At 56.1% G+C, this 12,599-nt stretch overlaps 1 protein-coding gene across 2 annotated transcripts in view; it reads right to left on the reverse strand.

Moving 5' to 3' along the window:
* Window positions 1–12,599, reverse strand: part of PDGFRB (platelet derived growth factor receptor beta) — a 38,746-nt gene continuing 26,147 nt past the window's right edge. For both annotated transcript variants that reach the window (XM_068536193.1, XM_068536194.1), the window contains 12 exons: window positions 11,522–11,654; window positions 10,866–10,970; window positions 10,388–10,498; window positions 9,179–9,338; window positions 7,953–8,113; window positions 6,921–7,039; window positions 6,556–6,678; window positions 5,640–5,751; window positions 5,103–5,202; window positions 4,447–4,552; window positions 3,318–3,550; window positions 1–2,035 (listed from right to left, as the gene is read on the reverse strand). In XM_068536193.1, coding sequence (XP_068392294.1) covers window positions 1,858–2,035; window positions 3,318–3,550; window positions 4,447–4,552; window positions 5,103–5,202; window positions 5,640–5,751; window positions 6,556–6,678; window positions 6,921–7,039; window positions 7,953–8,113; window positions 9,179–9,338; window positions 10,388–10,498; window positions 10,866–10,970; window positions 11,522–11,654 — 1,641 coding nt within the window. In that variant the 3' untranslated portion in view covers window positions 1–1,857. The remainder of the gene's footprint in view (window positions 2,036–3,317; window positions 3,551–4,446; window positions 4,553–5,102; window positions 5,203–5,639; window positions 5,752–6,555; window positions 6,679–6,920; window positions 7,040–7,952; window positions 8,114–9,178; window positions 9,339–10,387; window positions 10,499–10,865; window positions 10,971–11,521; window positions 11,655–12,599) is intronic.

A 12,599-nucleotide genomic window follows, 5' to 3' on the forward strand; every position in this document is an offset into this window, starting at 1 on the left:
TGAGAAGCACCAGGTTTAATATTAAAATCTTTCTCTTAAAAAAAAAAAAGTACACAGAGAAGAAAAGTTGATGGCATACAAAATAGCACTTCTGTTGTATAAATGTGAGTTAATGTGAGTCCTAAAAATACTTGTAAACCTAGGTGATTACATCTTTGGTACCGTAGTGAGAACCCACGCCCTCTCCTTGACCAGGCTTCGTGGGTCCTGGGGCGGGGAGGTGCCAACCAACACAGGGGGCTGGTGCCCAGAGGCGCTGACCTTCCCTCACCCTCCGTCCAGCCCTTCCCCTGCCAGCAGTCTTGGCCACAGCCCTCACGCCCCAGGCCCCTCCAGTGCCCACTGGGCTGGCAGACACAGTGAGGTGAGCGTCCCCGGGCAGACAAAGCAGTGTTCCACGGTTCCTGCCTCAGGGTGGGGCAGCTGGCAGGTGGGAAGACACCCCCCCAAAGTACCCACCTCTTGCGCCCCTTCCTCAGGTCCCCCATCCAAGGTTTCTTGTCCTTTCGCTGTCCTCTAGGCCTGCGGCACAGACCTGGACAGCAGGCTCTGGAGTGGTGGGCCGTGTCAGGTGGTCTGACTTGCCGTCTCGGCCTCCTTTGCCCAGAATAGCTCCAGAGGTCATGTGGGTGCTGAAAGGGGTCCCACGGTCTCCCCATGTCCCTGGGGCAGCTTCTGGGGGCTTTCCAGGACACTGGCTGTCACTCAGAGTCAAGGCCTGGGCAGCTGGCCTTTGGGGACTTGCCAGGGGCCTGGGGAAGGGACACAGTTCCTGAATGCCCGGAGTGTGATGTGTAGTCTGGAACCTCCCCAGACCCCAACTAACCCGGGATAGAGGTTTGGAGGGTTTATCTTTGCTTCATCTGGGCAAGTGTGCAACCCCTGGAATATTCTAGAATGTTAGTGCTGGCAGGGCACCAGAAGTCAATGAGTCCAACCTGCTCATTTTTCAACAGGGAAAACAGAGGGCGAGGGATTCCTCCAAGGTCTCTTAGCGGGTCCAATGCCACATTGGTCCACACGTGTGGACACCTCTTGCAGGCACGTCAACACACTCGTCACAGACGTGGGGCCCATCTGGCCCTGGAGACTCTGGTGAGTGGAGTAAGACTGGCAGTGATGAGGAAAAAGACCCCTGGATCCATGGGGCCAGGAAGACACGGACACAGGCATGTTATGGGGAGGTGTACCCCGAGTGCCTGGGGCAGGGGCTACAGGCCAGGGTGTCCTGTCCTTGGCTCAGCCCCCAGCATTAATTAAGCTTGGAAGGCCCCAGACCAGCTTGGGCCTGGGAAAGCAAAGACTGGCATTGAGGGGAGGTGGCTTCTGGATGAGGCAACACTGTCCAAGGCCAGGCCCTACCTCAGCCAGGAGCCAGAGATGCTAGGGTCCCTTCCCCAGCTCTTGGGCAGGAAAAAGTGCAAGGAGAGAGCTGCAGCTCCTTGAGGGGCAGCTGGCTGAACAGAAAAAAAGTTAACCTACCACCTCATGAACCTTGAGCATCTCCTCAGGGATTCCAGCCTCCACATCTGTCAGCCAGGGTGAGAATCCCAGATTGTGGGTTGCCAAGCCCACCTTCCCCATCTTACAGATGGGGAAACTGAGTCCCCTGGGAGAAGCCTGGCTCAGAGTCACATGCGCTCTCCAGAGGCAGAGGACCGGTCATGGTCCCTACAGTTCTCTTACCTCCTAAGCCAGCCCCAGGGGTTGGGGTGTGATGTGCCAGGGGCAAAAGCTTTCCAGAGAGGACAGCTGATGGGAACAGCCTGGCTGTTGGGAGGCTGGGCCAGGCCAGGAGGCGCAGGGTGCTGGGAGGTAGAGGGGGAGCTTCGGGTAGGGCAGGGTGGGGGCCAGCCCCTACAGGAAGCTGTCCTCCGCCTCGGCCCGAGGCCCAGGGCAGCTGGAATCCGGCGGCCGCTTGGGCTCTGGCTCCACCTGGGACTCAGGCTGGGGCTCTGGCTCTGGTTCCTCTTGGGGTTCCAGGGGGCTGTCACAGGAGATGGTAGAGGAGGTGTTGACTTCATTCAGGGCGGAGCTAGAGGTGGAAGGCAAGTGAGTGAGAGGCTGGGAGGGAACCACAGTGAAATATTAACAGCATTAACGTAGAGCTTTCTATCTATCCACCCTTGCAGCATGCACCTTACACATTTTAACTCACTGAATCCTTGTAAAGACTATGCAAGGCAGGCGCTGTGAGGAAAGTGCAGCTCAGAGAGGTTACATCATGGCCCTGCATCACACAGCGGGTAAGTATAGGAGTTGGGGCTTCAGAGCAGATCGAGTTGATTGCTCACCTGTCAGTGTCTCTCTCCTGCATGCCTGAATGTATAATGATCTCATTTAATCCCCACAACAACCTCCAAATAGAAGTACTCTTACTGTTTTCATTTTACAGTTAAGGGAACTGAGGTTCAGAGAGGGGAAGCAGCTTGTCTGAGGGCACAGAGCAGCACCAACATTCACACCCCAAGCTGTTTGAACTCTGAGCTCAACTCCTCTGTACATTGGCTACTTGGAGCCTTGGAATATTAGCTTCTCAAACAGGGTGGGGAGGGCCTGCCAAGTCCTATGTGTGCACTAGGAAGTGCACGTGGAGAGACAGGCTCGCAGAGAAGATGTGTGGCCGGGTCTCACGGCAGCTAGCGGCAGAGATGGAGCTGGCACCCAGTTTGGGGTCCCTGCCATTTCACCATAGCGTGGATCTTGTTTTGGGTGTGGGTCTGGCCACACGGGGAACATCTAGTCCAGGCGACAGGTGGTCTTCCTCCAAAGCCCTCCCCATACTGTAACGTCACATCCCGAGGCAAAAGAAAAGCACGAATCTCCTCCCCAGTCTGAATTTTGGCCTGAACTTCTGTAGGTACCTCTGCCTCCCTGTGCCAGGCTCCCTGGGGTCCTCAGGGCATGGTGCTAAAGGACAGACCACAGGGCTGGCGATGACCACAGAGTAATACATGGGGTGCTGGGGATGTGAATTAGATTTTCCTCTTTTCCTCCTTAGGGCTAGGACAGGGCCTAAGAGAGGGGACAGAGTAGATGGCCTGTGGAGGCTCCTTTAAAGAAAACAGCTACCTTACAAATATGTCTCAGGCCACTTTCTCTTACCAGCCTGCCATTTCCACTCGAGGTCATCACAGGTCAAATGAGTTCAATTCTCTCTTCTATTCACTGGCAGGAATAAGTACTCATCCTAGGTAACTTACTTCTAAGGCAAGCCTGATGGCATGAAGGCACAGACAGACACACACACAAAGACACACACACACACACACACACTATGCACACTACTGCTTTGGGCTGCAGGTCAGAATGGCTACCTGGCAAGGCTGGGGGAACCCTCCAGTGGTCCCTCATCAGCAACCTCGGGTTTGGGGTCAGGCAGGGGGATGATATAGTCGTTGTCACCCTCGTTGGGCTGCACAGCAGTGTAGAGGACGGAGCTGGTGTCCAGGGGGGATCGGAGGCCATTGAAGCCGGGCAAGCGGGCTTGGGACCGAAGGACGGCTGGGTGGTCGCTCCTCAGAAACTCCTCATCCACCTGCTGGTACTTCTGCTCAGCAGGGCAGGAAGAACCCGAGACACAGGCAGGGTCAGACCAGAAATGCCTTTAGGGATCATCCAACGGGTAGATTCTGACCCAGCCCCTCCCGCCTCATGTAAATAAGGCACCTGGTGCTCAGAGAGGAAGAATTGCCCAAAGCCACACAGCTGAGCTGCTCTCCTACCTGGCCTCTCACCAGACAAGATGAGCTCAGGGTCACCCAGGGAGGGGACAGGGATCGGACTAGCACCCGCAACCCTAACTCTTCCCCCACTTCAGGGCAGACAGGCACGGGCTCTCTGCCTGCCATGGCCTCCCTCGCTGGGGCCACAGTTTCCCTCGCTACTGAAGGGAGACCACTCCATTCCAGCTCACTGGTCCTGGAGCTGTAAACAGATGTGGTTGGGAGTGGGCTTAGGAATGGACTGAGTCTGGGCCAAAGGACACGTGCATCCCCCTCACTGTAGCTTCGTAGTTGGGCAGGGAGGGTTTTAAGGCCCTGCTGGCTCCATAAGCCTTGCATGAGCCCGCCACAGGGTCCAAGTGGTCAGGCCCTCAGCAGCCATCTCGCCTGGGGTTGTTCAAACTTGTGACGGAGGCCCAGGACTTGGTCTGGGTGCAAAGGCATGAGGAAGGATGCAGGATGAAGGGGGCTGGAGGCTTCCTGCCCCCACTTTAAATCAATCAGCTTCCACATAGGATTTCACTTTTAAAAACTCTATGCTGCTAAAATAAACTACACTCACAGCTCCAGCCCATCCCCTATTAGTACCCAGAGAAACTGAGGCCCAGAGAGGGGAAAGGATGGTCCCCCAAATACCAGCATGTCACACAAAGCCTTGTACCTTGTGTCTACTTCTGGACCAGAACTCTCCGTTCCCCACCCCAACCCTGCCTCAACATACCTTTTTGTAACCCTCGCCCAGCAGTCTCTCGAGAAGCAGCACCAGCTGGGAGAAGGGGGGCCGAATCTCAAACTTCTCTTCCCAGCACTTCTGCATGATCTCATAGCTGGGGAGAGGGGCAGAGGGGTCAGGGTCTCTGGCTCAGGGTCTGCCACCTCCCAGAACAAGGGGAGTAATGAAGAGTTAGGAGGGGAGGGGTTTTTCCATTACTGCACCTGCATGTCCCCTTGGGAAGCCCTCCCACCACCCTCAGTTCAGTGGTTGCATGGGATTGATCACACCTTGGTGAGCACATGACACAGGCATGACCAGTAGGCATTTTTATCCCCTTAGCTCAGTGGCTGGTTTTCTGGATGGGCAGGTGACCCCAGCCGAGCCCTTGACAGTCACCTCTGGACCTTTCACTGGAACTATGGTGAAAGCAGCTAGGACGTAGCCATTTGGACGGTGCCAACCTGAAAGTGAGGCTGACGCGGAGGAGAGCAGAGCCCCGGGGTAGAACGAGAGAGTGTGGATGATGTCTTATGAACAACAGGATCCAGCTATACCTACATTTTTCTACATCTCTGAACTAATAAATCTGTTTTTGGCTTAAGCTGGTAAAGTTGGATATCTACTGTTTGCAACCAAAGTATCTTCCCAAGTGCTCCACTCACATCTCGTCAGAGGCGTGGGCAGGCTGAGCCATGCGGTAGCCCCTCTTGATGGCATTGTAGAACTGCTCGTTCATGGGCAGCTCTGGGTACGGGGTGCCACCTGTTAGGGAGCAGAGACAAGAAACACAGGCTCAGGGGTGTCGGAACAGTGGCAAGAATCTTCTTCCATGGGACAGGGAGAGGCACACCAACCCCGGCGTCGGTGAGGGTGCAGTGGCCTTGGCACTGGGACATGTGGGCTCCCTCATAGGCTCTGGACAGAGACTGCATCCCTCCCCAGGATCAGAGAACCAGAGAACGCCGGAGCCAAGCAGGCTTTTTGATGTCACTGTCCAAATTTATCTCTACTGAGATGGGGAGGTAAAGAGATCCAGAGAGGGCAAGAGACTTGCCAAGGTCACACAGAAACAAGAAAGAAGCAGAGCTTCTGAGCCCTGTCCCAGAGCCCGTCCCACAGCCCCACCGGGATGGAGGTGTGAGCGGTCAGGGCGGATGCTGTGCCGTGAGGCTGCGGACTGGAGGAAGAAGGAAGTGTACCCAGGGTGAAGATCTCCCAGAGCAGGATCCCGAAGGACCACACGTCGCTCAGGGTGGTGTAGAGGCTGTTGAAGATGCTCTCGGGGGCCATCCACTTCAGAGGCAGGAAGGTCTGCGGGAGGGCGGAGGCTGCTGAGCGCAAGGAGGGGCCGGGCCCCACTCTGCACCTGGGAGCTGGGAGGAAGCCTGGCACTTCCCACCCCCAGCTCGTTCTCACTTCCCGGTCCCTGAGGGCCCATCTCTGCTGGTGCACGGCTCCCACGCCCATCCCAGTGCTGGTCAGAGGATCAGGAGGCTGAGATTCTTTCCTCACAAGCTGGGGACACGGTAACCCCTGTCCAGGAGGGAGAGCCCCAGGGTCTGAGGCTTCTCATGGAACGGGCTCCCCTTCTTGACCCCAGGAGAGGCCCCTGCTGGGGGGAGGAAGAGACGTGCCAAGGTGTCACCCAGCTCTCGTCCTAGCTGTCTTAGATCTCTGGGGCCCAGTGTCCCTCCAGTTCTGTCCCTATGCGGGAAGTGGGGACATGAGTGGGAGGCAGGATGGTCACCTTTGAACCAAATACCGCCTGCCATCTACTCATCTGTCTTAGCCTGTCACCTGGGCTTCTTCCTCTGTTCACCATCGCTGTTGGGATGGCACATTTGGCCTGTTGCCCCTTCAACCTCCCCAGGACCCTTTACAGCTGGTCCCTTGGCCCCTGCCATGACCAGCAAATCTGAGCCCCCGGCCTACCCCACGGGCCTCGGCGTCTCACCCACACCCCATGCACAGCTAGTGGCTCCCCTTCCCGTCCCTGCACACAGGGCTAGGCAGGCAGAGCCCATCGCCGCTGGGCAGGGCAGGCCACGAGAACCCTGTGCTGATCTCCCACGAGCCACAGCCACGCGAACCATGAGGACGGTGGAAGGCACTCACACTGCCTTTGGAGATGTAGTTCGAATCTCGCATGATGTCACGAGCCAGGCCAAAGTCGCAGATCTTGACCAGTTTGCCCTCACAGATGAGCACATTCCTGGCTGCCAGATCTCGGTGGACGCACTGGGGAGGCAGGAGACGGGAGCTGAGACCGTGGGGGGCAATCGTGGGGAAAGACTCTCCGTGTCAGGGGCTTTGGGAAATATGCATCGCTGCTCAGGTGTGACGGGCCACCAGGTGTGAGGGCATTTGCCGTCCTCACCCACCAGAGGGATGCCGTACGGGGCCATGTACTGGGAGCACCCTGGCTGGCTGGGTGACCCACCTCCCCAGGACCCCACTGTGCTCACTGTGACCACACATACATTCTTGGAGGCCAGGAACTCCATGCCATTGGCCACCTGGTAGCTGAAGCCCACAAGATCCGTGTAGCTAAGCACTGGGGACTCGTTGATTAAAGTCACCCGGCAGGTCCTCTCAGGAGCTAGGGAAGAGCAGAAGGACACCCACTGTCTTGTGTCTCCCTGGGGCTAGAGAACCCCTGGCCTTTGGCTCGTGGAGGCTGAATGTCCCAGAGAGAAGATTCCTGATCCTCTAAGCCCCCCGCAAAAGGAAAACAATTTCCAAATATCTAACTTAAATTCTCCTTCTTTATCAGAGCCCTCATTGGCCAGAAAAACTTTTGGCTTTAGCTCTGGGCCACCTTTGCTCAGCCTGGCCTGCCTGCTCTTTAGGGACTCTAGATCAGCCTGGCACCTGCAGACCACTCTTCCCCGAGGCCCCAGCAGGTCAGGCACCCCTGCGCCCACCCTAGCTCCTCCCCTCCCTGTGGGCTGTGTACACATCTCTGGACCCAGAAACAGGGGGTTCATATTGGGGTTCCACCACACAGCAGCTTTGGGCAGGTGGCTAGCCTCAGTTTCTGCATCTATGAAATGGGCACAAGGTCACCTTCCTAGCAGGGTTGTTGCCAGGCTGGGCAGAGGAAAGGTTTCGAAAAGAATGTATGACTACATGGGACTTCCCTGGTGGTGCAGTGGTTAAGAATCCGCCCGCCAATGCAGGGGACACGGGTTCGATCCCTGGTCCGGGAAGATCCCACGTGCCGCAGAGCAACTAAGCCGGTGCGCCACAACTCGTGAGCCTGCACTCTAGAGCCCGAGAGCCACAGCTACTGAAGCCCGCACGCCTAGAGCCCGTGCTCCGCAACAAGACAAGCCACCGCAATGAGAAGCAGCCCGCGCACCGCAACGAAGAGTAGCCCCCGTTCGACACAACTAGAGAAAGCCCGCGCGCAGCAACGAAGACCCAATGCAGCCAAAAATTTTAAAAAATTTAAAAATAGAAAAAAAAAGAATGCATGACTACATAGGTGTGAGGACCCTGTGCGCACCCACCGGAGGGGACGTAGTTATCGTAAGGAGCCATGTAGTTGGAGGACTCGATGTCTGCGTATTTGACGTCCCCTTTCATGTCCAGCATGGGCACGTAGTCCACCGACTCGTCTTTGCTCATGTCCATGTAGCCACCATCGCTCTCCCCAGGCAGGGACACATGGCTGGGGGCAGAGGAGCGTTACAAAAGGAGAAGCACAGCCTCTTCCCTCTCTTCCCCTTCCTGCAAGGCCCTGTCACTCATGCATTTCTTCTCTCCCTCACTCTCGCATGCCCACACAGTCTGTCACAATATGAATGACCATGTAGTGAGCCCTTCCAGCCAACCTCAGACCCACCCTGAGCTGGACGCTGGGTCTGCCAAGATGACCTAGGACCCAAGGTGTGTCCTCAGAGAACTTACGTCCAGGGGTGATTCCAGCACCCCAGGACCAGGGTCACAGGAAGGGCCTGTACCCAAGTGCCTTCCTGTGGCCGCTACAGCACCGTCCAGCCACGATGCCCTGCAAGTGGGCAATGAATCGCCTTAATGCCTCTGCCTGCAGCAGCAGCTCCCCCGAGAGCTGCGGGACTATGTACACATGTGTCTCTAGGGTTAGAGAAAAGACTGGAAGGAAATCAATCAAAATGTTGGGGAGGACATGGATGAGTTTTAATGTCTTTTAATGCTATTCTGAACTTACTCTTGCCTCTGCAATAAACATTATAGCTTTTGTAATTAGCAAAAGAACAAAGAAATGTTATTTTTGGAAAAGAAGAAGAAGAAAGGGGATGAGCTGCCCTGGAGGCACTGGAGAGACTGGTGTGGGGAGGAGGGGGGAGGTGTGGCGAGGGAGGAGTAGAGTGTGGAGCACTACAGAGGGGTCAGCCTGGGACGGGAGGGCCCCAGGTGCCCCCTGTCGACGACGGGAGAAGATGAGATGGGGTGGGGTGAGGGGTCAAGGGGGTCACCTCCTCTGAGCCTCCAGAGTGCTCAGCGCAGGGCCTGGCACACCACGGACAGTCAGTAGGTGGTAGCCGATGCCACCATCATCACCACCGTTATTGTTTTGCCCACCTCTGGGGTGGCCAGGGGCCAGGTCTTGGGCTGGCTGGTGAAACAAGTGAAACCTGGTTCCAGGAGTGGCTCTGCCCGCCCTCACCTCAGCTTTCTGTCCTGGACAAGGAAGGAGTGAGCAGGTGCTCCTCAGGGCTCCCCACAGATTCAGGTCCCGCCCTCCCTCCAGTACCTGGGCAGCGGGAGCCCGACGGGCAGGGCGTTGCTGTAGAGCTCAGCGCTGGGCGGGCGGCGCTTGTTGGAGCAGCGCTGCAGAAAGGTGTGCTTGTTGCGGTGCAGGTAGTCCACCAGGTCGCCGTAGCGGCAGTACTCGGTGATGATGAAGATGGGCCCTGCGGAGGGACAGGCTCAGGGACAGTCCCCGGGGGGGACTTCCCATCAGGGCCATGAGGCTAAGGAGGGGTTGCACGTGGGTCAGCAAAGAGGCTTAGGTGCCAGGCAAACCTGGACTTTCCTGACCGTGAGCAAGGCACTTAGTTTCCCTGAGCTTTACTTTCCCCATCTATTAAATGGGGCTAGTAATACCCACCCCAAAGGGCTGCATTGAGTATTCATGAGACAATGCCTTTGTCAGCTCAGCTCAGTGCCTGGCAAGTAGCAAGCACAGGGTTAGCTGTTATTGATAAAGCTGATTCTGGAGCCCAGGATACAAAATAAACAAAGGTAACTGTTTACCAGGTTACTGTTTAAATTCAAACACGATACATTGACTTAAAGTCAATCCGTGGCAGCTTAAACATACTGGTGGAATCAAAAATTTTGAAATGTGTGATCATTGCAGACATAAATTGGCCTACGTACACAGCGTACTTCTGTATTCTGTTTTTGTTGCACAATACCGAGGAAAATCCCAAATCTCACAATAAGCAGCTGCAAATAGTGAAAACATTTTTTTTTTGTGGCCTAACTTGTAATCAGAGCTTCAAATAAACACATTTGGCTGGAGAGACCTTATTCTATGATCCGAGTGAAAGCAGCTCACAGTGAGCAAGCTGGTTGGTGGGCTCCAGAGGTGGGGCTATAACTCATTTCAGTGTCATATGAGCTGTCACATTTTATAGTTTTTAAAAGGTATTGTAAACAAATAAATAAGTAAAAATAAAATAAAATGTATCGTGAAAATTTTTTAAATGTCAGAGAACCCCTTGATTTGGAAGCCGCTAGGACTGGTGAACTAAAGAGTCTTTTGGTCTTGAAGGTGATGTGATTTGGTGACTTGCTAAATCCCACACCCATCTGGCTCTGTGAAGTGAGGGCACTAGACAGGGTGGGCACGGACCCTCCAGCTGGAGTGTCCTGTCCGTAAACTGAGGAGGGGGCGGGGAGGGGCCAGGCCTTGGCCGCTGGCACTTCCCCAGAATCCTCTAGGGGTGGGTTGTACCTCCTTTAGTGCAGGCCCCCAGCAGGTTGACCACGTTCAGGTGGGGCCCGAGGTGACTCATGATCTTCAGCTCCGACATGAGGGCTTGCTTCTCGCTGCTGCGGGCTGTGGCTGAGGGAGAGAGGGGGCCCTCAGGCTTGGTCCAGTCACTGAGGCCCTGCAGACACCCCACTGGAGCCTATTCTGGCTCTTCTGTCCCAGGCTGTGCTGTAAGACCCAGGTGGGTGATGAGGACCCGTGCACAGGAGAAGAGGAAAGAGGATGGGAGGAAGATCCCGGAGGAGGGGAGGAGCCTGCCGGAGGAGGGGGCAGGGTGAGGGAGCCTCTTTCCCAAAGCAGAATCAGGAGTGCTGCTGGCTCTGGTGTGACTGCACTTCCTGTGCCCGGAGAATCAGCGTGAGGCCTTCTCTGGGAGTGCCTGAATGTGCGGGGAGGGGGCAGGGGAGAGGTAAGGGAGGGGCGGGCTCCCAGGACTCACATTTCAGCATCTTGACGGCCACTTTCATGGTAGCCTGAGAATGGCTCAGGCCATGAGCCGTGGCCTCCACCACCTGCCCAAAGGCCCCAGAGCCCAGGGTGCGTCCTGGGGAAGAGATGATCTCTCAGCTCCTGGCGCACTAGGAAGCTGCACCCCCCTACACTCTCTGAGGTCAAGCTAGACATCCCTCAAGCCACCCTGGACTTAAGGTGTTTCTCCGACGGACACTCCTAAAATCACAGTGCTTCGCAGACCTTCCTGGTCTCGCCTAAGTCCTGCCTGCTTTCTGGCCCCTCTTTAGTCCCTGGAAGCCTTCATCTCCCCACAGAGGGGAGCACAGCTCCTCCACGCCCTCTCAGCCTCTCCAGCTAGACTAAGCACAGGCCTGGCACTCAGTCTGCCCTCAATCAATACTTCCTCTCTCGCCACGAAGGGGTCCCATCTCACACCATCATTGGATCATAGGACCTCAACGCTGGACGGTCCCTGGGGGATCATCTTGCCGCCACTGTACAGAGGGCGGGGCCCTAGGGCCAGAGAAGGCAAGACGTCAGCCCTAGGTCTCAAAGCTAATCATGGCAAGGCCGTGCTCAGACATCAGTGTTCCCACCCGCCTCAAGTCCCCAGACTGCCACTTGAGGCCTCCCTGGGCTGACCAAGCACAAGCTGGTCCCGCGGCAGCTCCCAGGTGGAGTCGTAAGGCAGCTGCATAGGGTCCACGTAGATGTATTCATGGCCATCAGAGCTCACAGATTCAATCACTTTCCATCGGATCTCATAGCGTGGCTTCTGCAGGACCAAGACGAGGGATGGATCATCAGAGGGGGACCACTAGGTCCAGCTCCTTATGAAACAGATGGGGCAGGAAAACCTGAAGCCCAGAAAGGATTAGGGGCATATCTGAAGCCATACAGCAAGTTGTCAATAGAGCCAAGGCCTTCATGGGCTCCACGGGAACAGATGTCAGGGGGAGGTGGCTGAGGAGCAGCTGACGGCTGAGGAGAAGCTGACGGCTGAGGGGCAGCTGACGGCTGAGGAGCAGCTCACGGCTGAGGAGCAGCTGACGGCTGAGGGGCAGCTGACGGCTGAGGGGCAGCTGACAGCTGAGGAGCAGCCCACAACTGAGGGGCAGGCTCATCAGAACCTCCTCACCAGCTTCTCCCAGAACCTCGGCTGCTCCTCGGATGGGAAGAGAGGAACAGGCAGCCCTGGAAAGTAACACAAGGCAGGGACATTCTACTGGATGTGGATGGCCCCTCCCCATGCTGGATCAGTCACAGCGGGAATCTCAGAAAGATATAACCTTAAGAGTGTTGAAATCATAGGATGTTGGAGTCACAGGATTGGAATCTTAGAATGATAGAATCATGGGGTGCTGCAATCCTATGGTGGAATCACGGAATGGTGAAATCTCAGAACAGTCCATTGAAATGACAGATTAATAAGATTAGAATGTCTTTCAGTAGAATCCTGGGAGTCTCTGTGGGTCAGAGTTGGAAGAATGCTGGAGCCCGTGCAGTCCACCCTGAAGGTCCCATGCCCCGTGGCTGCGATGGGCAGGGATGATGCCTGAGCAGGACTCTGGATGGAAAGCGGGGTGCACAGCAGAGACAGGGCACCCTGGATGGCCTGGACCAGGCCCATGTTGCCCAGGCTGCTGGGGTTGAAAGCAGCTCAAACACCCAGCATCACTTCACACCTGAGCTCCATGCTGGGCTCCGACCATGGTCCGAT

The sequence above is a fragment of the Eschrichtius robustus genome, chromosome 2 (assembly GCF_028021215.1).
Source record: "Eschrichtius robustus isolate mEscRob2 chromosome 2, mEscRob2.pri, whole genome shotgun sequence".
In the NCBI taxonomy this organism is placed as follows: domain Eukaryota; kingdom Metazoa; phylum Chordata; class Mammalia; order Artiodactyla; family Eschrichtiidae; genus Eschrichtius; species Eschrichtius robustus.